The sequence below is a fragment of the Capra hircus genome, chromosome 1 (genome assembly GCF_001704415.2).
Source record: "Capra hircus breed San Clemente chromosome 1, ASM170441v1, whole genome shotgun sequence".
Lineage (NCBI taxonomy): Eukaryota > Metazoa > Chordata > Mammalia > Artiodactyla > Bovidae > Capra > Capra hircus.
Window position 1 is genome coordinate 70397588 of NC_030808.1, and position 22498 is coordinate 70420085.

Consider the following 22498-nt stretch of genomic DNA (forward strand, 5'->3'; position numbering starts at 1 on the left):
AGACAATAATAGAAAATATCAGAATATAATTTTTTTTTAACTTTTCACTGAGTCATAACATGCATCCAGAGAAATGCAAAGACTTGGGTTTTACAAAATGTGTATACCCAGGACTGAGATCAAAAAACACCACAATCAGGATTCGTAAGTACCCCCAAATATGTTTTAAAAGAAACTTTGTAATATTAATCTTCAAGCATGCCCTTCATATTCATGATTTACTTTTAAGTTTCTGACAACCCTATCCTGCCACCACCCCAACATAAACTCCATAATAACAGAATGTTTTGCCTGGGAACAGACTGGCACAGGCACCTAGGACAATGCCAGGTATACAGTAGGTGCCAGGAATACCTATTGAATGGATTAGAGTTCATCACAGATAGTGTAAACAACCAGACAGTGTAACTCTGTGGGGCTTCCCAGGATAGACGCCCCCACCCACCCGCCCCACCATGTCTTCTGCCTGCCTCTTTTCTGTAGAAAAACTTTAGCCTCTTAGGCCTTCCCCAAGTTACAAGAAAAAATAAATTTGATCAGAGAGGTGAGAAAATGCAGAAAGAAAGCATAACAGCCAAGCAAGACGAAACAATAATACTTTAGCCGTTAAACAACGTCAAGAACCTTTAGTTCCTCCTCAAGGGCTATAGATAATAGCCTGAGCCATGTCCTTTGAGCTGTTTGGCAGATACTGAAACTCCCACCAGGTGGAATAAGTTAACTGTGTGCTGCCCACAAGCATGTAGACCCCAGACCAATTGGAACCAGCAGGTTGGTGATGTTGACTCCCAATTACATCACCACCAGCCAATCAGAAGAATATCCATAAGCTGGTCATGCATCCTTCAATCTCCCCTCCCTCACTCCATCTTTAAAAGTTTTTCCTGGAATCATCAGGGAATTGGGTCTTTGGAACTCTAGCTGCCTGGACTCATTGCGTGGTGTCCTGCAATGAATGCTGCACTTTTCTTGATCACAAGAAAGTAGATTATCTGTGCGCAAGTGAACGAATCCAAGTTTGCTTCAGTAAGAATAATAGAAGTATTTTTATGATATTTTAATTTCATTATCTACACACGTGTGTGCTGTACATCCTGCTATAAAATGTGTTTCTCTCTGTAGGTCAGAGGCAAAAACTTCTGAAGGCAAGTGCTCTAACTTGAGAAAGTTGGGGAGGCCTGTGGTTCTGGCCAGGGCGATGAGCATGGATGAAGTGGAACAGTATGCTGACTTGACCAGTGCTTCTCAAACAGGTTCTTATTCAGCAAGCTGGGAAGGGGATGCTGAGATTCTGTATTTTTTTCAGGCTCCTACACTTGAGCAGTGCCTTGAACCCAGAGATTCTCCATAAGGCTGCACGTAAGAATCACATGGGAAGGGCTTTTTAAAACTCTGCTGCCTAAGTTCCACCCCAGAACAATTAAATTTGAATCTCTAGGGTGGGGCTCAGCAGCCATTGGTTTTAAAAGTTCACCATGTGCAAACAGAAACAGTGGGTGCTGGTTCCCTGGAGTACCTCCAGTGCCTGAGCTGAGGTGCGAGGGAACTGAGGTGTGGGGTTAGGACACATATCTGAGCAAACGATGCAGTATGACAAAGGGCAGAGATTTCTTAGTCAGAAATGGACCATCTGCCCCTTAGTGGAACTTTTAGAGAGGGATTTCTAAAGGAATTATTTGACATGGGGCTATCTGTTAACCTAGGTCACGTCTTCCCAGGACCGAGAACGGACAGTGCCTTCATCTTATCGAGCAAGTCGGAGCTCTTCAGAGCTGCATGGGCAGCTGGGCTCACACGCCTCCAAACAGTTCAGTTACTAGAGCAGTGGGAGGAGATTCTGCCAGCTGTTCCCACGTGCCTGCGCCTTCTGCCATGCTAGAGAAAGAGCCAGATGAGCCCAGAGTTTACAAGCCCTGGATCAACATAGACCATTCAGAATGAAGGGCCACAGTCCTGGGTTCTGACGCCCCCTGGTGGACACTTTGAGTTGAAGTTGGTAACCGACAAACGGACTGCTGCTGCTAAGTCGCTTGGACTAAGGTACACGTTTACTTATTATTCATTTTAATTTTTAATACAATTTTTAAAGGTTACTTTTCACTTAAAATTAAGTTACAAAATATTGGCTATATTCCCCATGTTGTACAATACATCCTTGAGCCTATCTTTACACCCAATACTTGCTACCTCCCACTCCACCACCCCTATATTGCCCCCCTATAATAACTACTTTGTTCTTTGTATCTGTGAGTCTGCTTTTTTGCTTGTTTTATTCACTAGTTTGTTGTTTTTAGATTCCACATATAAACAATATCATACTGTATTTATCTTTCTTTTTTAATTAATTTATTTTAATTGGAGGATAATTACAATATTGTGATGGCTTTTGCCACATATCAACCAACATGTATCAACCACAGGTATACATGTGTTCCCTCACCCTGAACACCCCCTCCCACCTCCCTCCCTACCCTATCCCTCTGGGTTGTCCCAGAGCACTGGCTTTGGGTGCCCTGCTTCATGCATCGAACTTGCACTGGCCATCTGTTTTACATATGGTAATATACACGTTTCAATGCTATTCTCTCAAATCCTCCCGCCCTTGCTTTCTCCCACTGGGTCCGAAAGTCTGTTCTTTACATCTGTGTCCCCGTTGCTGCCCTGCATGTAGGATTGTCATTACTGTCTTTCTAAATTCCATATATTTATGCATTAATATGTGCTATTTGTCTTCCCCTTTCTGACTTATTTCACTCTGTATAATAGGATCCAGTTTCATCCACCTCATTAGGACTGACTCAAATATGTTCCTTTTTATAGGTAAGTAATATTCCATCGTGCATATGTACCACAGCTTTCTTATCCATTCGTCTGCCGATGGGCATCTAGGTTGCTTCCATGTCCTGGCTATTGTAAACACTGCTGCAATGACCATTGGGTACATGTGTCTTTTTCAATTCTGGTTTCCTCCAGGTGTATGCCCAGCAGTGGGATTGTTGGGTCATAAGGCAGTTCTAGTCCCAGTTTTTTAAGGAATCTCCACACTGTTCTCCATAGTGGCTGTACTAGTTTGCATTCCCACCAACAGTATAAGAGGGTTCCCTTTTCTCCACACCCTCTTCAGCATTTGTTTGTAGATTTTTGATAATAACCATTCTGACCAGCGTGAGATGATACTTCATTATGGTTTTCATTTTCATATGACCAACCTAGATAGCATATTCAAAAGCAGACACATTACTTTGCCAACAAAGGTCCGTCTAGTCAAGGCTATGGTTTTTCCTGTGGTCATGTATGGATGTGAGAGTTGGACTGTGAAGAAAGCTGAGTGCTGAAGAATTGATGCTTTTGAACTGTGGTGTTGGAGAAGACTCTTGAGAGTCCCTTGGACTGCAAGGAGATCCAACCAGTCCATTCTGAAGGAGATCAGTCCTGAGATTTCTTTGGAGGGAATGATGCTGAAGCTGAAACTCCAGTACTTTGGCCACCTCATGTGAAAAGCTGACTCATTGGAAAAGACTGATGGTGGGAGGGATTGGGGGCAGGAGGAGAAGGGGATGACAGAGGATGAGATGGCTGGATGGCATCACTGACTCGATGGACGCGAGTCTGAGCGAACTCCCGGAGATGGTGATGGACAGGGAGGCCTGGCGTGCTGCAATTCATGGGGTTGCAAAGAGTCGGACATGACTGAGCAACTGAACTGAACTGAATAATGAGTGATGTTGAGCATCTTTTCATGTGTTTATTAGCCATCCTTATGTCTTTGAAGAAATGTCTTAGTTCTTTTGCCCACTTTTTGATTGGGTTGTTTTTTACTTCACATAATGCCCTTTAAGTCCATCTACGTTGCACAAATGGCAAAATTTCATTCTTTTTGTGGCTGAGTAGTATTCCATTGTGTGTAGGTACCACATCTTCTTTACCCATTCATCTGTTGATGAACATTTAGATTGTTTCACTATATTGGCAATTGTAAATTGTGTTGCTGTGAACATTGGAGTGCATGTATCTTTCAAATAAGTGTTTTGGGTTTTTTTCATACATACCCAGGAATGGAATTGCTGGGTCATAAAGCGGTTCTATTTTTGTTTTTTTGAGAAACCTCCATACAGTTGTCCACAGTGTTTACATTAATTTACATTCCCATCAGCAGTGTACGGGTTCCCTTTTCTCTATATGTTTGCCAACGTGTCTTATTTGTGTTCTTTTTAATGATGGCCATTCTGACAGGTGTGAGGTGCTATTTCATTGTGGTTTTAATTTGCGTTTCCCTGATGATTAGCAACAATGATTATCTTTCCATGTGCCTTTCCTCTTTGGAATAATGTCTACTCAGTTCTTCTGCTCACTTTTTAACCAGGTTGTTTGTTTTTTTGATGTTGAGTTGTATGAGCTGTTAATAATGTTGGATATTAATCTTATTGGTCATATCATTTGCAAGTATATTCTCCCATTTTTGTTTTGTTGTTGGTTTTCTTTGATGGGCAAAAACTTCTAAGTTTAAGTAGGTCCCATTTATTTATTTTTGCTTTTATTTCCTTTAGGAGAGAGATCCAAAAAATATATTGTGATTTATGTCAAACGGTGTTGTTCTATTTTCCTCTAGGAGTTTTATATTAATAATACCTGGTCTTATATCATTTAGGTATTTAATCCATTTCATATTTATTTTTGTATATGTTGTTGGTCAGCTTGTTTATAGTAAAGAGACAAGTTTCTGGAATATTAGTTTAGTCCTCCAGGACACCTCAATATCAAAGCCCCAAAGGAGGTGATCAGATGGTTAAACCAATAGGAATACTAGTTGGGGAGATCTAGGGCACTTGCATAAGTGTCTGAAGAATGTCTCCAAGATAGGTACAAATTAAGTCTCATCAGTAGCACATCTGAGCTATTGGATGGGTAGGAAAGGATTGTAAAGGTACCCTAAAAGGATAGAATCAAATCTGAGTTTGAGGGAGGAAGCATACATTCTCAGTGGAAGACAGATTTTATGTTAAAGTTAGAAAGGCTCCTAGAGGAACATCAGGCCTAACCCCTGCATTTAGAAGTGGGGAAACTGCGGTCTGAGAGGTATAGCAGATTACCCGAGGACATCCGGCAATTTAAGGGTAGTGACTGGATTAGAATTTCCATGACCTAGATACAAAGTCAGGGCTCCTGGTCTACTAATTCCTTTTCCCAAGTCTCTTGCCTCTCTAGCACGTGCATATATATATACCATACCAAAGCCAGGCTGCTAAAACAGAAGACAGTGAAATATTTAGTGAGTTCTGGGAATTTACATATAGAAATTAGACATGGGCCAGTTTCTATGTACTCAGTTGGGGGTTATGGAATTAGTTGAGGGGACCAACTGGATATCAAGGAACACTAGGGCTGAGTTCTAGCATGGGAACAGGTCAGACCTTCATGCCTCCTTTCTTACCTTCCAGCTTGTACATGCATGAACATACCCTCACATACTTTTTTCCTAAGCACTAGTAGCCTGCATGAATAATAGTCAAACACACTTTGAGCTGACAAGGTTCCTGGTTCTTGGTGTGAGCACTTACAAAGAATACTTTTCAAAGCAGGGAGAATGGGAAACAGTACAGAAAAAAAGGGCTGCAGGAATGATGCTACATCAAAAATGCATTATATATCTTTAGGTATTAAGGAAGCCTTTTATGTATGAATAAAATATTTTTTGCCAATTACCTTATAATTTGGTTATGCTTATTTTTTGCCATGCAAGAATTGGTATGAAATCAGGTGTTTTTTTTTTCCATGCTACAATTCATATGAAATCATTTTATCAATGTTTTCCCACATGGCATCTCTAATTTTCATTTCACATTATAGTTGATTTACTGTGTTGCTAGTTTCAGGTATATAACAAAGTGATTGTTATACATTAAATCCACTTTCTCAGATTCTTTTCCCGTATAGGTTATTATAGACTATTGAGTGGAGTTCCCTGTGCTCTACAGCAGGTCCTTGTTTTATCTATTTTATATATAGTTGTGTGTGTTAATCCCAAACTCCTAATTTATCCCTCCCCCATCTTTCCCCCATGGATACTGCAAATTTGTTTTCTATGTCTGTGAGTCTGTTTGTTCTATAAATAAGTTCATTTGTATCCTTTTTTTGATTCCATGTATAAGTGATATCATATATGTCTTTCTGACTTACTTCACTTAGTAAGATAATCTCCAGGTTCATCCATGTTGCTGCCATTCTCTTTCTAATGGGTGAATAATATTCCATTGTGTGTGTGTGTGTGTGTGTGTATACACACACACACACACACACACACCACATCTTTATCCATTCATCTGTTGATGGACATGTAGGTTGCTTCCATGTCTTGGCTACTGTAATTAGTGTGGCTGTAAACACTGGGGTGCATAGATAGATAGATAGATAGATATCTTCTTGAATTGTATTTTTTTCCTGGATATATGACTGGGAGTGGAATTGCTGTTTTTAGTTTTTAAAAGAACCTCTGTAGTAGTCTCCACAGTGGCTGCACCAATTTACATTCCCACCAACAGTCTAGGAGGGCTCCCTTTTCTTCATACCCTCTCCAGCATTTATTATTTGTAGACTTTTTGATGATGACCATTCTGACTGATGTGAGGTGATACCCCATTGTTTTGATTTGCACTTCTCTAATAATCAGCAATGCTGACCATCATTTCATGCACCTTTTGGCCATCTGTATGTCTTATTCAGAGAAATGTCTATTTAGATCTTCTGTGCATTTTTTTGATTGGGTTGTTTGATGATTTTGAGTTGTATGAGTTGTTTGTATATATTTGAAATTTAATCTAAAACAAAAAGACAACCTACAGAATGGGAAAAAATACTTGCAAATGATGTGACCTGTTAGAGTGTTCTTAATGAAAACCAATGACCAAATGGACATCCATATGCAAAAAAATGAATAAACCATATATTCTTTACAAAAATCCTTTATATGGAAAACTATAAAACTCTAAGAAGATAACATAGGGGAAAATCTAGATGGGTTTGGTGATACATGGAAGAAATAACTGATAAACTGGATGTCATTAAAATTAAAAACTTTTGCTCTGCAAAGATACTTTCAAGAGAATAAAAAGACAACCACAAACTGGGGGGAAAATATTTGTAAAACTCATATCTGATAAAGGACTGTTATCTAAAATACACCAAAAGAAAAAAAATCTTAAAACTCAACAATAAGAGAACAAACAACCTGCTTAAATTAGGAGCAAAAAATCTGGACACTTCACCAAAGACATACACTTGGTAAATAAAACCATGAAAAGATGCTCAACGTCTCAGCATTTGGGAAATACAAATTAAAATGAAACACCACTACATAGCTACTAGAATGGCCAAAATCCAAAACACCTGACACCACCAAATGCTGCCTAGGATGTGGCGTAACGGGAACTCTCATTCTCTGCTAGTGGGAATGCAAAATGGCACAGTGACTTTGGAAGACATTTTCGAAGTTTCTTACAAAAAGATACTCTTACCATATGATCCAGCAATTGCATTCCTTGGTATTTACCCAAATGAACTGAAAACTCAATGTCCACATAAACACCTGTACATGTCTTTATTCATAATGGCCCAAATTTAGAAGCAACAAAGATGTTCTTTGGTAGGTGAATGGAGAAATAAACTGTTACATCAGACAATGGAATATTATTCAGCACTAAAAATAAACAAGCTATCAAGCTATGAAAAGACAGAGGAAGCTTAAATGCATATTACTAACTGAAATAAGCCAATCTGAAAAAGCTACATTGAATGAACTGTATGATTCCCTAAGATGTAATGGAAAAACCTGAATGAACTTTTTGGCCAACCCAATACATGCCATTCTGGAAGAGGCAAAACTATGGAAACGCTAAAAATTATCAGTGGTTGCCAGAGGTTACTGGGAAGGGAAGCTGAAGAGGTAGAACAGGATACTAAGGGCAGTAACATTATCCTGTATTGTACTACAACGGTAAATATATCATTATACATTTGTCCAAACCCATAGAATGTAAACCACCAAGAGTGAATCTTAATGTAAACTATGGACTTTGGAGGATAATGATGTGTCAAGATAGAGTCCCTGATTATAACAAATGTACTTGGTGGGGGTGGGGCACTCTCAGAGTATTGCTAATCAAAGAAACTGGGATGGGGATGGTGTGCAGGCAGGGAGTATATGGGAACTCTGTACTTTCCACTCAGTTTTACTGGGAACCTAAGTGAAATCTATTAAAACGACAACTCAGTGTTCAAGCATTTTATTAAATCATTTGAGGAATCTCCACATTGTTGCACATACCAGACTGTATACAATTTTAAGGGCATATCACTTGTTCACAAACATACAGCTGAGCAGTACATTGGCTAATACGCTATTTTTAGTAAACTAAAATTTCAACAACATTCCAGAGGAAACACAATAAAGGTCATGCAAGTTCTAGAATAGTGAATCATGACAAAGCTCCCTCATTTTATCCTTTTACCTTCAAAATACATGTGACATCTAAAACCGGAAAAAATCTGACCAGCTGGTTGGCATTAGTCAGATATCCATTTCTTCCAGGAATATTAAGCCCCTTACCACATAATGACTTGTTTGATTGCAAATAACTTAATCCTAACTACAGAAAAATTTTCTGCTGTAAAATGTATACCCGTTATTCATAATATGCCTTGAAGTCACTGAACTTTCATTAAAATGACAAAGCATGATACTCAAACCAGGAATCCCAACTCTGACCTTTTCACTTACACTAAGTATCAGTTCAAGATAAAACACTGGAAGACTGAAACAGACTGAATAGTCAAACAAATCAGTAAGGCTATATTAATCTAGATCTATTTTAATTTACATAAATGACACTAAATTTAAGAATCTTAAGATTACCCTATGAACTTTTTTTTAGGTGACAGTATTGAACTGCCTTAGAACAAACAGCTGATTATCAGGTTTATAATAAAAATGTGTGAGTAGAAAAAAAAGTCCTAAATGATGTGGTCTCAAACTTACTTGTTCATGTCTACGTTTAACTTATAACCACCAAATACTGATGGTTGGGGAGACATGATCAAAGACCTTTTAGCAAACTTTACCTCCCTCAACCCTGCAGTTGCCCCTCCCCCCAAACTCTGGTACAAGTTTCTACTGCTTTAAGCTAAAAGGTTAATTCTGGATTCAAACTTGTGTGAACTACGTTTATAGGAGATAACATGCAAATAAGGGGATAAAGTTAAATTCACCTGGAAACAGCAAACATTATAAATGTATGCTACTATCCTGCCTAACAGAAGGCCCGGAGAGACCACAAATATAACAAAACACATTAAGTTTGAAAACAAAGAACCTTGAAGGAAATAGTTTTATTTTACAGTGGTTGAAGTTAGCCACCAAATGCTAATGACCACAAAATGTTTCTGCAACTAAAACTAAAAGAGAGAATTTTATAGGGAGCTGGGAATACATGTTAGATACTAACGATCTTCAAGCTTTGAAGATGTCATTGCATGAAGAAAATTATGGGAAACACTGTTCCCGATAATTACGTACACCCTTAGTGTAACATATGGAGATCACTGTCTCCGATACAGACACTGTGGTAGGCAAAAACTACCATGTTCTTTATACATTATGGAAGACACTGCTCCCGATAATGTGAGTTAGGTTTGTGACAAAGGTACTGGAAATTTTGCAAAATTCAAATTGAAATTACATCTTAGAGAAATTGAACTGTAAAATTTTGCATGTATGAATACCACCACAGCTTTTAAGTGACATTAATTTATAACTTGGTCACAATTCACTGCATTTAGTAGAACTGCCAGTTTTATCTGGTTAGCTAAATAGAAGTTTAACTTGATTAGCAACCACTAATTAAATTTAATTCTCAAGACTGAGTTTTATAATTTTATTTGGCTTGCGGTTATTTTTTAACACCCTTAAGTGTTGACCACAAGTGCAAAACTTCCAGTATCTATTGGGTTTTATTAGCAGATGCTGCTTTTATTAAAAAAAAAAAAAAAAAAGACGACAGTATAACTGTCATAATTATGGAAGGCACTGCTTCCGATAATTATCTTCTATTAAAAAAAAAACACCATTTATAGTGAACTCTGTCACTGATAAATAAACAATAAATATCTCAGTGCCAAAATGACAGGAAGCTTTTCCAAAAAATTAACACTTTGGCCAAAATTTGGCATTGTGTTCTCTAAAGTCTGATAAATTGAGTTTGAAATTAAACACCTAAAACCTGGTTCTCTTTCAAAATACCTTGGAATAAGTGAAAACAAAAAACTAACAAAGATTTATGGGACAAGGGATAGAGGAAAATATAATATACTAGGTCTTTGGCTTTCTGGTCTCCTCTTTTCATAGATAATCTTGAGGTTGCCACATTAAGGCCTTACTCCTGTGATAAATAGTTGAACCTTGTTTTATGCAGCTGAAGGCCCTCTATTTCAGACCTCATTGGCAAGAAAACATGTCCCATCTCTTCTGAAAGTGAACTGTTCCACTTTCAGAGGTGGAAACCAGCTAAATCCTTACAGAAGGCAGAGTAAAGCCTTACAGCCTGGTGTCTGTCTAGCATCAAATGAAGATGGAAGATCACTCTAAGCCACCTTCCTCCTCCAGCTCAAAAGATAACCAGCTCAAGTCCTTAGGATTTAGACCAATAGTTCACATAACTGGTTCTGACTTTTTCAGAACTATGACAGGAAAGAGGCAGTTACCATTACAAAGCACTAAAAAGTCTAGAGATAATCACAGAAAATATTCTACTGTGAACATTTTAAAAAATTATTCAATTTAACTAGAAATGCAAGTACCTACCCTGTATTAAAAGCTGCAGCCTAAAGACCAACATCTAGTAGTACCAAGACTGGGTAGATTTTTAATATTAGTTTTTTAGCCCTACTGAAAATTTAGCATAACCAATGTAAGTCTAGAAACCACACTACCCTGATGTTCTTGTATAAGTTTTGGGTGTCACATTTAAAATTCGTTGTCAATGTCCCAGATGTCTCCAGAGAGGGCATTTGCAGCTCCCTGAATAGTCCAAGTTGCCAGAGCCAACTGGTTTTCCAACAGTGTTTGATTAAAAGCACCATTAAGTTTCTTACGCAGCTTCAAGTGCTCCAGTAAAGCTGACAGAGTGTGAGAGCCAGAGCCCCAGAAGATGTGTCGGAAAGGAAACTCTCTTGGAGACACATAGGGTGAGAGGAGGTGATATTCCACCTACAGAAACAAAACATAGACCTTACACAATGCTACAGCTTTTGCCATGAGAAAACGACCTGATATAGTAAAACCACCATCATTCTCACTTTCATGTTTAAATTTCCCTGAATTTTAAGAATGTAGAGAACCAAGCTACTAACCTTCTAATGTTAAAACTGTAAGGAAAGCTGTCAATTCCTTTGTAAACTCTAACTGCACTGGGTTGTTTTTTGTTTCTTTTTTGGTTGGAGCCTCCATACGGAAGTTTCTACTACAATAAAACAGCTAAGGGCTGAATTAAACAGAAATACAGAGAAAATGACAGATGAAAATCATTACTGATCCTTTCTTTAAAATGATGTTAGAGCCTAAAAAAACTAATACTAGGTCAAATGTCTTCTGTATTTTCAGTTTAGATATACTAGCTTTAGATCTTTTTTAAAATTTGTGCTGAATTCTAAAGTGGGAAAGGATTCCAGGCGCCTAGAATTATAAAATCTACTTTTTAGAAACACAAGATTTACCAATTAGAAATGAACAAACTTGACTTCCTCTTTTTCTAAGGATTACGTACTTTCATGATACGGTCATTGATTTCCCTCATCACAGATCTGTCTGTTTTCTCAGCATTCTTATAATCCGTAGTTAGTCTAGATGTAGCACGGAAGAAGTCTCCACGAGCAGAATACAGCCACTGCATATTCAGACCCATATCCTGAAACAGAAAGACATGAAAGTCACTATTAGACGTTATATTTCTAAGGGTGTTATTCTACATACCTTTCTAAATTTAGGTGTAGTAACTGAAATGATTCTGATAAAAGGGGGCGAGACTCACAAACAAGCTCAAGTCAGCAAAAGCTAGATATAAACATATTGTATACAAGGTTCCAGGCTCTATAAGCTAAGTAACGTACTCATATTTAAGCTCAGCAAATCGTACTATTACCCATTCTTACGTCCCAGTTTCTGATCAGTTACAATTAGTTTCAAGTTTCAAGAAAGCCAATCCTTATAATTAAGATTCGGTTATCAGTGATTTACTTTATTTAAGGGATCTGTTGAATTGCCTTCTGGTACTACAAAAGCCACTCATTAATATTAATTTGGTTTTATCAAAACTTTGAATATTCGACAAAAAGGATCAACACTAAATAAACCCACTGGCTATGTTCCTCTCTCCACCCATGTGATCTCTGAAAAGTATTTGTGGCCCAAACTTAAAAGTTCATAGTTGAGATCTTCATATGGTTTACATCCAGCCTCTTTATGGGGTGCTAGGAATACGTGAGTGAGAGAATTGTTTCAGATGAATGAGGTAACACTGTTGTAGATTCTGAAACACCTGCTGTGGTCTGGCCTATGTACTGCAGTCTCTGAGCTTCCTCTCAAGTGAATTGTGGATTCTACGCAAAATTATACTTCAGTGCACTTTAAAACATACTTTGGCTACCTGTCCTGTTCCCCAGAATAGCTAAACAGTATTCTTCAGACTGTTTGATACTTTACCAGTAGGAACCTGATTTAGTTAGTGCCTACCCTTATGTCTGCTCTGAATAGGTTCATTTCCTTCACAAAACGAAGTATTTCGTCATTATACATCTCATAGTTCAGGTCCAGCTCGACACCATGGGTAAGTTTCATCACAAGCTGGCCAGCCACTTCTGCTGCTGCACGTGCCACTCTGTTCAGCTGAGGAACTTGTCCGTTCAATGTCTCATAGGTGTCCATGGGAGTGTCTAAATAAGGGTAATCTGTGTCCTGGGAAACAAAGGTGGGTTATAAGACGAGGAGCTTCACATTCTAGTTTCCCCCATCAAGGTAACAGTAACTATAATTCTTCCTTTGCTTCTAATATATTCCTTCTCCAACTTTATCTCCTATCCACTACTTTCAGAAGATACAGCTTTTGCTTGTTCCTCTGAACCTAACCTACTCCTGGAATGATTTTACTTTCTCCTAAGCTGTACTGAATCCCTGTTTATCACATCACAGACCCTGAATGGATCTGTAGCCAGAACAGGTTGTATCCTTGTTCTTGTCTCCCTGAGAAGTCTGGCATGAGAGAAGAGGAGAGCATGCCTGAAATGTACTGTCAATATAAAGTGTTACTTTTAGCCAAAAATTTACCTTCTTTCCCATCATGCATTCATGCTACCTTTCATCCATTCATGCTACCTTTCTGACAAGACACTCACAAGAACTCTCTACTTTCACTGGACAACTTTGGTAACTATTTCTTCAACTCTACCACTGTCCTTGGTGACAATCTCATTGGCAGTCCTTTGGTTTGACCTCAGTCCTTAACTTTCAGACTATACATGCTTATCTGTATGTGTCACATATACATCTATATAGGTATGTATGTTATTTGTATAGGTATTACCTATACCTCTGAACAGCTTAAAAAAAAAAAGACTTCTGAAGGTCAACAGAGATCATCCGTAAATTTCCTCAACCCTGGGACCTGACCCTCAGTTCCTCCTAGGGTACTAAATAGACATCATGACCTAATATTTCAATACCATTCATACTACTGATCTAGCAGAAAGTTAGGGGAATTCCAGCTATGTTCATCTCTAAATCCACACCTTTCATCACTTCCTCACTTTTTCTGTCCTAATCCCAGGCTAAAACACCCAGTGGGAAGAAGTCTAGTAAGGACCTGGCCTCTACTGGGTCAACAATTTGATGCCAAAGTCAGCAGTTTCTACCCTGAACCCCTGTTAAGAACTCTGGTATCTCTTCACACCTTGGAAGAGCCTGCTACAGAGCTAGTTTTTCAACTCCAACACAGAGGCCTTCATTTTCAGTCTGCCTGGATTTCAGTGTCTTCTAATTGGCTCTTGTACCAAGCCAATCTTGGTTTTCCAACAACTTGGTCAGTTCAAAGTTCTGTCCCTTAAAAAGCTCAACTTTTTTTTTTTTTTTCGTGCTTTTATCTATAATCCCTGCCTAAGAGACTAACATCTCGGGACAAACATCTACAATCATATTTCAACAGGCATCAAGAACAGCATTATCCAGTAGAACTTTGTTTGAAGGAAATATTCTATACTTGCACTCTCCAATAGACAGCCTTGTTATTAAAAGTCATTCTGTATAACTGAAGAAGTTTTAGCAAATAAACTCAAATGCTAACTAAGCTGAGATTAAAATTCTATGTTAAGACTGACAATAAGGAAGATTACAGTAACTGCACATGTATAATTTCTCAATACATACTAAGCATTCTAGGAAACTTGGTCTCAAAACTGACCAAAGAAGATCTAAGATATAGTGCTGTACCATTCTTCAGACTTACCTCACAAAAACAGAAAGAGACTGCTGGGATTCCAGAATACGCAAGGAAAGGGAAAGCAGCATTATCCAAAGAAAGTTTCTTCCTACAAGAAGAGCCAAAAAGTATCTTTAGAAAGTTTTCTAAAGAACAGACTATGCTACATGCACCCCTATCCTACCCTCAAGTAAATTCTTAAACTGAATCTTTCCAGGTACAGGTAAACTCAATGCTAGGTTATGTTTAAACCTCGAATGCCCTGGAGAAGGAAATGGCAACCCACTCCAGTATTCTTGCCTGGAGAATCCCATGGATGGGGGGAGTGCAAAGTCAGACATGACGGAGCGACTTCACTTTCACAGACAGCTTATAGCCATGCCATTTGGAAGCCTCTGAGTTGGTTCTTCTTGCTATGCTTGTGTTTACCACACAGCCTGAGATTAGGTTAGGTCTTCTATAGGAAAAGACTAAGGATCTGGAATACTTCATCTTTGGGGATACTTATTTTTTCATTATAAACTAATAAAAGGGCATCCTGGTTTAAAAAAAAAAAACAAACCTCGAATGGACATAGTAGGTACTATTTATTGAGTGACCCTGCTTTCCTGTTAGCTATTCATTCACCTTTCTCAACTTACACTTTGCTGATCCAGTTGCTGTCCCGATACAGAGACAGCCCAGTAAGTGGATGTTTCACCTGTAAAATAAATTATGATTAAAATGAACCTTTCTGGATTTATTCATTCCGACTAGTCACTAACATTTTTCTCTATAAACATTTATTTAAAACATTAAATTTTTCATTATATCATCTTGAAAAAAATTTCTTTAAACAGTTAAAACAATCCATAATTTCTGAAGTTATTCCTTCTAGGCTTGTGCTGTTAGTTCTTTTACTTATGAGAAAAAAAGTTTTCCTTTTTAACATTTTAAAGGGGGCTTCACCCAGTTTTAACAGTGCTTATTAGCCTTTATGTTCTGCCTACTATCTTCTTCCTAGTTTCTTCCTTCCAACACATTTTATACTACTGCCAGCCTAATCTGCAAACACATTACTGCCCTGCTGGGAGACCCTATAGTAACTCCCCAGTTTCCCATGGAGTCAAGGTCAAGTTCCCTGACCCTTTTTCGTCTCCAGCTTTAATCACTCCAATATGTTTTTTCCCTGATCATTCAAAACTATAGTCATTCATATGTCTGTTTTTATTCAATGAGTATTTCATCTGGCTTTCTTATTTAAGTCTCAGGTATGGTCTAAGTTCATTTAATCCATTCTGAAGGAGACGAGCCCTGGGATTTCTTTGGAAGGAATGATGCTAATGCTGAAACTCCAGTACTTTGGCCACCTCATGCGAAGAGCTGACTCATTGTAAAAGACTCTGATGCTGGGAGGGATTGGGGGCAGGAGGAGAAGGGGACGGCAGAGAATGAGATGGCTGGATGGCATCAATGACTCGATGGACATGAGTCTGAGTGAACTCCGGGAGTTGGTGATGGACAGGGAGGCCTGGTGTGCTGTGATTCATGGGGTCGCAAAGAGTAGGACACGACTGAGCGACTGAACTGAACTGAACCCATCCTTAACATTCTGACTCTAGACAACTCTCACAGACACCTACAGTTCAATATAAATGTTTGTCATCCTAATATTTTGTCTAACTTTCATTACACTTTCATGATCAAGGATATACTCACATCTTTCATGATCTTCTCAATAAGTGAATACAACAGCGGACTGGCAGAAACTTTGAAATTGGTAGTACCTGCAAAGAGATTAACATTGCTCCTCCTTTAGTCAAGCTGCTTGCACACTACTACTTCTACAGCTAAAACTACTTGGCAAACAGGAGGACAATAACCTAGATTGACGGCATATACAACAACTATCCCTCTTTATGAAGTAGACAAAAAAGTGGTTGAGGAGTCAAGCTCTGGAGTGACTGCTAAACACCAAATTTCATTCAACTGAAGCTCTTAGTCCTTGAGTTTGCATATTTAATGTTAACGATGTGTATTTTTGTAACTTTTTGGTTCACCCATGTTAGGGCGGTCATCTATTAGCTAGAGCAAGCTTGTTATATTCAATACATTTTGTTGCAAAGGTAAAATAGCAATAATGACTAATAAAATTTAGTTTAATTGTAACCCCTTCCTTTTTCTTCCCCAAATAGACATTTCATTACTTTCCACTTCATCCACTGGCTACATCTGTATTTTTAGTAACACCAGACTCTTTCAGAAGTTTGATTATCTTATATTTCTACCCATGAAGCCACAATCTAGCAAGTTGTGAATCAGTCTCCAGAAGTACCATTCTATTGGTATGGTTTATTTCCTCCTGGTCCAAAGTAGGTAACTAGTGGTTCTCAAACTTTAGTGCATCATAATCACCCAGAGCACTTGTTAGAACAGTTTGCTAGATGGTATGGTCCAGATTCTGGTTCAAAAGGTCTAGGGTAGGGCTTGAAATTTTGCATTTCTCACGTTCCCAAGTGATCCTGCTGCTGCTGATCTGGGACCACGTAAAGAACCACTGCTCTAGGCAAGGCATTCCACACCCATATAACTTAATGTATTATTTAAGAGAAAGCTATGTCAATCTTTTGATCTGGCTATGTCCAGTGTAGACTGTGAAAAATAACAAGTACTGCTTTAGAGAGCTTTCTTCTATATTATAAGTAGTTTATAAATTTATCATTAAAAGATACTAAAGAAAAGACACTTACCAACAACAGCTTTATCCAGATTAATATAAGTGAAAGCCTTTAAATGCAATGAGGAAAGGTATCCCTGGAAAAGGAAAAATACAAATGTACTAGTATGTATCCAGTTATCACCGACAGAGCTATTATTAGGGATTTCTGTTTAAGTTTGGATTTTATTGAAACTAAATATACAAAGGGAAAAAATGATACAACAAATCTAAAAGAGTATGGTTTTTGGAAGATAAGCAATTACAAGTGGGAGACCCATTCTGGGCATGGATGAGATATAGATAATACCTCTAGCCATTCAGTGGCACCAACAGCTCCAAAGTCTCCACCACTCCAGCTGGCAAAGACAATGCTTCTGCTGGGTTTAAACTGACCTAAGAGACAACAAAAAGTTAGTTCTATCTTGGGACAGGTTACAAGTTGGTAACTGACTTAAGATGCATCAGAAATTTCAGGTTACAGACTACAGATTCAAAACTTTTCCTTTTCCTTTTGAGGCCCCAAGTGAAAAGAACCAAAAGAAGAAATAGAAATAAATGTTAAAAGTAATAGGAGATCATTTGCAAATAAGACCTTAAGTACACAGTAGGGACCAGCTTACTAGACCTCACTCCTACATTCCATTCTTTGAGTCCCATAACTTCCAGACCAAGAGCTATTTGAAATCACAACCAAAGTATCTTCTTTGAAAATGATTTGCCTAGAAGTAACTTAAAATACCAGATTACTTTAAAAACAAATATTTGAGATAGAATTAAAACTCACAAATTTAAGTTTAGGAAAGAGTGAGTTTTCAGAGAAATTAATGATAGCTCCCTTGGGGCTTTTATGGGCCACTACCCTCCACTCCACTCCTCCCCCTCCCCCGGGGACATCTTTTTCTGCATTAACTTACTTTTGTATATGAGTTAAGCACTGCAACTTGCCCTAGGACCCAAAGATTCAAGACTGTGATGGGGGTGTGCATGTGTGGGTGGGTCGATATAAAAGAGTGGCGAGTACCATATGACAAAGGCTTGAAAGTGAGCCTTTCTTACATAAACATATACTATATAATATACTTACAAATCAAATACAGAATATTTTATTTATTTATAGTTATATATTATCATTCTATAATCAAACTATAAAACATAGTGCAGAGGTATGACACTGCTTGCTTTCAAACAGATTCCTTAGGGACCATGTTAAATTTGCGGTATCATTCTGGATATGTCAAAGAGAATTTAGGGCCCAATACAATGCTTTTCAGTGTCTCAGGGAAACTCATGATTCCCAGTGCGATGAAGACACTGCACAGAAAACTGTTTCAAAGTCAAAGGCAGATACAACAAAAGACAACCTACTTTGTACTTAAGAATTCAGGGTCTAGGGATTCCCTGTTGGCTCAGTGGTAAAGAATCCACCTGCCAATGCAGAAGATTCAGGTTCAATCTCTGGTCTAGGAAGCTCCCACATGCTGCAGAGCAGCTAAGCTCGTGTGCTACAACTATTGAGCCCGCGATCTAGTGCCCAGGAGCTGCAACTACTGAGCTCATTTGCTGTGGCTACTGAAGCCCCAAGTCCTAGGGCCTATGCTTTGCAACAAGAGAAGCCACGGCAATAAGAAGTCTACACACTTCAACAAAGAGTAGCCCCCACTTGTCTCAAATAGAGAAAGCCTGTGCAGCAATGAAGACCCAGCACAGCCAAAAATAAATAAATAAAATAAACTTTAAGGAATGTTTATGTAACAAAGGCTTACTTTTAAGCCTTTCTCCCATGGTACTTGCCACTCTTATATCTACCCACCCACACATACAAACCCCCATCACATTCTTGAATCTTTGGATCCTAGGGCCCAGCACAAGTGAACCATAACAACATAGGCAAAAGTGAGCAAAGCACATTATAACATTTAGAAGCACAGTACATAGATGCTCAAGTTCTCAACATTTGTACTTACCTTTTAAGACCATATCGGAAAGTATCCGGGCAAGTGTCAATAGCAGACTTGTTCCTACACTGGACTTTGCAGCTCCAGGACCCCAGGCATCCCTCTGGGCCCCTACTATAATATAGCGATCTTAATTTAAAAAAAAAAAAAAAAAAAGATAAATTATTCAAACAGCTTTTAAACTGTTTTCTAATAGTGAAGTCTAGAATAAGCACATTAGTAGAAGGGTAAAAAATGTAGTATATGTAGTAAGGGTAAGAGATCCTTACTTCAGATCTGACTTAGGACTCCGGGGATTAAACATTCATATGATAATACTAATCTCTTTTTTCTACATTACTAATTAAGGTTACTCACTGCCTACTTATTTGTGCTCACTAACTGTGTAGTAAGCACTGAAGTCCAAGGCCTTTCCTTACCAAATGATATATGACTATTTGATAGCAAACAGATACAGGGGCAAACTACAGCCTGTGGGCCCATTCATTAATATTGTCCATGGCTGAGTTCATGCTGCAGTGGCAGAGTTGAAGAGTTGCAATGGAGACTGTTTGGCCTACAACATGTTTATCATTTGCTCCCTTAAGAAGAAATTTGCTTACCTCTGGTCTATTTAATAACTTAAAAAGAGATTTCCTAGGCACAATGATCAGTTCAAGAAGTTAACTTTCTAGGCTGTTATTACCTCCTACTAAAGCTGGCACTTGAACTTTAGTTCACTTTAGGACAGATATGGTTTAGCATTTCAAGAAACTAAGCCCAGTCAGCCCTCCTGCCCTCGCTCCCTCTAGCCACATCCTTAGTGAGGAAAACCAAACAAAAAGTCCCCAAGGATCTTTACCTAGTTCTTCAAAGCCCTTAATAACTCCAAAGACGTTAAAAATTCTTATCTCCTTCAGCACATTGTTCACACTAAGTTTCACATTTTTATCCTGTGATGATACCAGCTTACATGAAGAGTCTGTTCCCCAAGTGCTAGGACAATCTCCTTGCATATTTCTAGAAACAGAAAGTAGAGATCAGAGTTCTGAGTTACTGTTATCTTCCTCTAGGTTTACAAAATCAGTGACTTTCGAGGTTAAGAGGACAAATAGAACACACAAAATTACTCACTAGTGACCAAACACTTGTGTTTACTCTCATCTGTAGGCAGTCATTTGAAAATTATGAGTTGCTTCCTAGTTTAATGAATTTTAAAAAAATTGCCTATCCCACCTGATATATGTGTTTCTGCCAGAGAATAGCTATAATTTACATTTTAAATAGACTCCAAGATAGATTAAAAATGAAGTCTTTATCTATAAAGGTGCATTAATACATTCTCATGTTTCCTAACTCTCCACTAAGAAGGCAAGTGAAAGTGAAAAGTGAAAGTAAGAGCCGCTCAGTTGTGTCCAACTCCGAGACTCCACGGACTATACATATACAGTCCATGGAACTCTCCAGGACAGAATACTGGAGTGGGTAGCCTTTCCCTTTCCAGAGGATCTTCCCAACCCAGGGATCAAACCCAGGTCTCCCACATTGCAGGCGGATCCTTTACCAGCTAAGTCACAAGGAAAGCCCAACAAGGCAAGTATACATTCTTATTTCAGTTATGAAAGAATACTCTCATGCTCTTATAGTTAGGTTAGATAGCTTCCCCCTTCTGATTCCGCATGTGTTATCCAAATAATGACTGCTCAAAAAGGGCTTACTTACATAAATAAGTCAAAACATTATTAACTCCCCATTATGTAAGAACAAGATAAAGGGCTGGCTTCACAGATTAGGAAAGGCTTGTAGGTAGTAGGAAGAAGTAGCTGATTCTAAGTTTGGTTTTAGTCAAAAATAATCACCTATTACAAAAGCCTCTTAGACACATTATTAATAGTCATATATAAAGTCCTTGCATGTAGATGGCTCTTTATTTGATATCAGTAATCCTGCTAAGTAGAATACACTTCAGCTATACAATTACGTCAAACATAACCAATGTGGTTACAGTAACTTATTCTATGTCACATAGCAAATAAATGCTTACATGAATGTTTGAAAATAGACTAACATCCCCTGCCAATATGAGGGGATATATCCAGATCAAGATAAAAATTAATGACATGTACTCTAACCAGCCTGGCTTCTATTTTTAAACAGAAATACTAGTACCCTAGGGAGGATATCCAGAAGGGCTAATTATGACTATAAAGCATCTGGGAAACTGTCATGAGAACTGAGGATATTCAATTTACAGACAAGAAAACAAAGCATTCTGTTGCTAAAAAACCAAGTCCAGAACTAATGGATATTCCAGGGAATAAGATTTCAGCCCAATACAAATTCTAAAAGATCTTCTCCAATAACTGAATGTTGCCATAGGTAACAAAATGCTTTAACCACAGGAAGTACTCAAGCAGAAGGTATGCCAACAATATTACACAAGAAATTCACTGGGTGGACTGAACAAGGTCTCTTCAAGTTTAATGAATCGAATGCCTATTAAGATCATTTTATAGAGGAAAAATTTCATTTTTACATACATCAAGTTAACAGCTAACCATCCCCCAAAGACCCAACATGTGGAAAATTACAGCCAATTGTTTTCAGATTTTATCAAATCAACAGATTATTATTTCTCCCTAATCATAAAACTTGACCCTGCAAGATGGCTTTCAAATAAGAACTTACTGAAATAGCCTTTCTGCACCGGCTCTGGAAATTGTTTGGACAGGTATGTTTGGCAATCCTGATGACTGAGATGGTGGAAATTGAGTGTGATTAAAAGAAGGGAATCCAGGTGTGTAAGGGTCACCTGTTCCCAGATGAGCCTAGTAAAACAAAAGAGTAATTAGCTCACACATTTATTCAAGAAATCCCTATAAGATTCAAATTCTGTATGAGGCTATAACCTACATTTATAGTCTGAAAGTCTGAGTATATGTACAACTATAATGGCATACGTCAAATTCTTAATTCAAGGTACTATTGGTAAAGTGTTTTTAGCAGTAAGTAATAATCAGGTTTCAAAGTCATGCAATTCGTCTTCTCACTTACTGCTAAAATTCTCCAAGGGCAAAAAAAGTATTTAAGGAAGGCATAGTTCTATTGCTATTAATGTAGATGGAACCCAGCATCAATCTGTAGAAGCCAGTAACTTATTTAGTCAAGAAATAAAAACTCACATGTCCAAACACTGGAAGATTTGCGTTAACAATGGGAAATTTACTATGGTCCATGTATATCAAGACACCAATTGCATTTAAACGTTCAGCATTTGCCACCTAAAGAAAAACACACAAAGCTCAGAAAATGAAGATCTAATCAACAGAAATGAAAAGAATACATACTGA

At 38.1% G+C, this 22498-nt stretch overlaps 1 protein-coding gene across 5 annotated transcripts in view; it reads right to left on the bottom strand.

The window, feature by feature from the left end:
- The window catches only part of TFRC (transferrin receptor), a 147185-nt gene continuing 132950 nt past the window's right edge, over window positions 8264–22498 (bottom strand). For all 5 annotated transcript variants that reach the window (XM_013963470.2, XM_013963472.2, XM_018046130.1 and 2 more), the window contains 12 exons: window positions 22331–22429; window positions 21837–21976; window positions 20011–20168; window positions 19179–19298; window positions 17522–17607; window positions 17246–17309; window positions 16215–16282; window positions 15158–15216; window positions 14544–14625; window positions 12779–13000; window positions 11814–11954; window positions 8264–11257 (listed from right to left, as the gene is read on the bottom strand). In XM_013963470.2, coding sequence (XP_013818924.1) covers window positions 11015–11257; window positions 11814–11954; window positions 12779–13000; window positions 14544–14625; window positions 15158–15216; window positions 16215–16282; window positions 17246–17309; window positions 17522–17607; window positions 19179–19298; window positions 20011–20168; window positions 21837–21976; window positions 22331–22429 — 1482 coding nt within the window. In that variant the 3' untranslated portion in view covers window positions 8264–11014. The remainder of the gene's footprint in view (window positions 11258–11813; window positions 11955–12778; window positions 13001–14543; window positions 14626–15157; window positions 15217–16214; window positions 16283–17245; window positions 17310–17521; window positions 17608–19178; window positions 19299–20010; window positions 20169–21836; window positions 21977–22330; window positions 22430–22498) is intronic.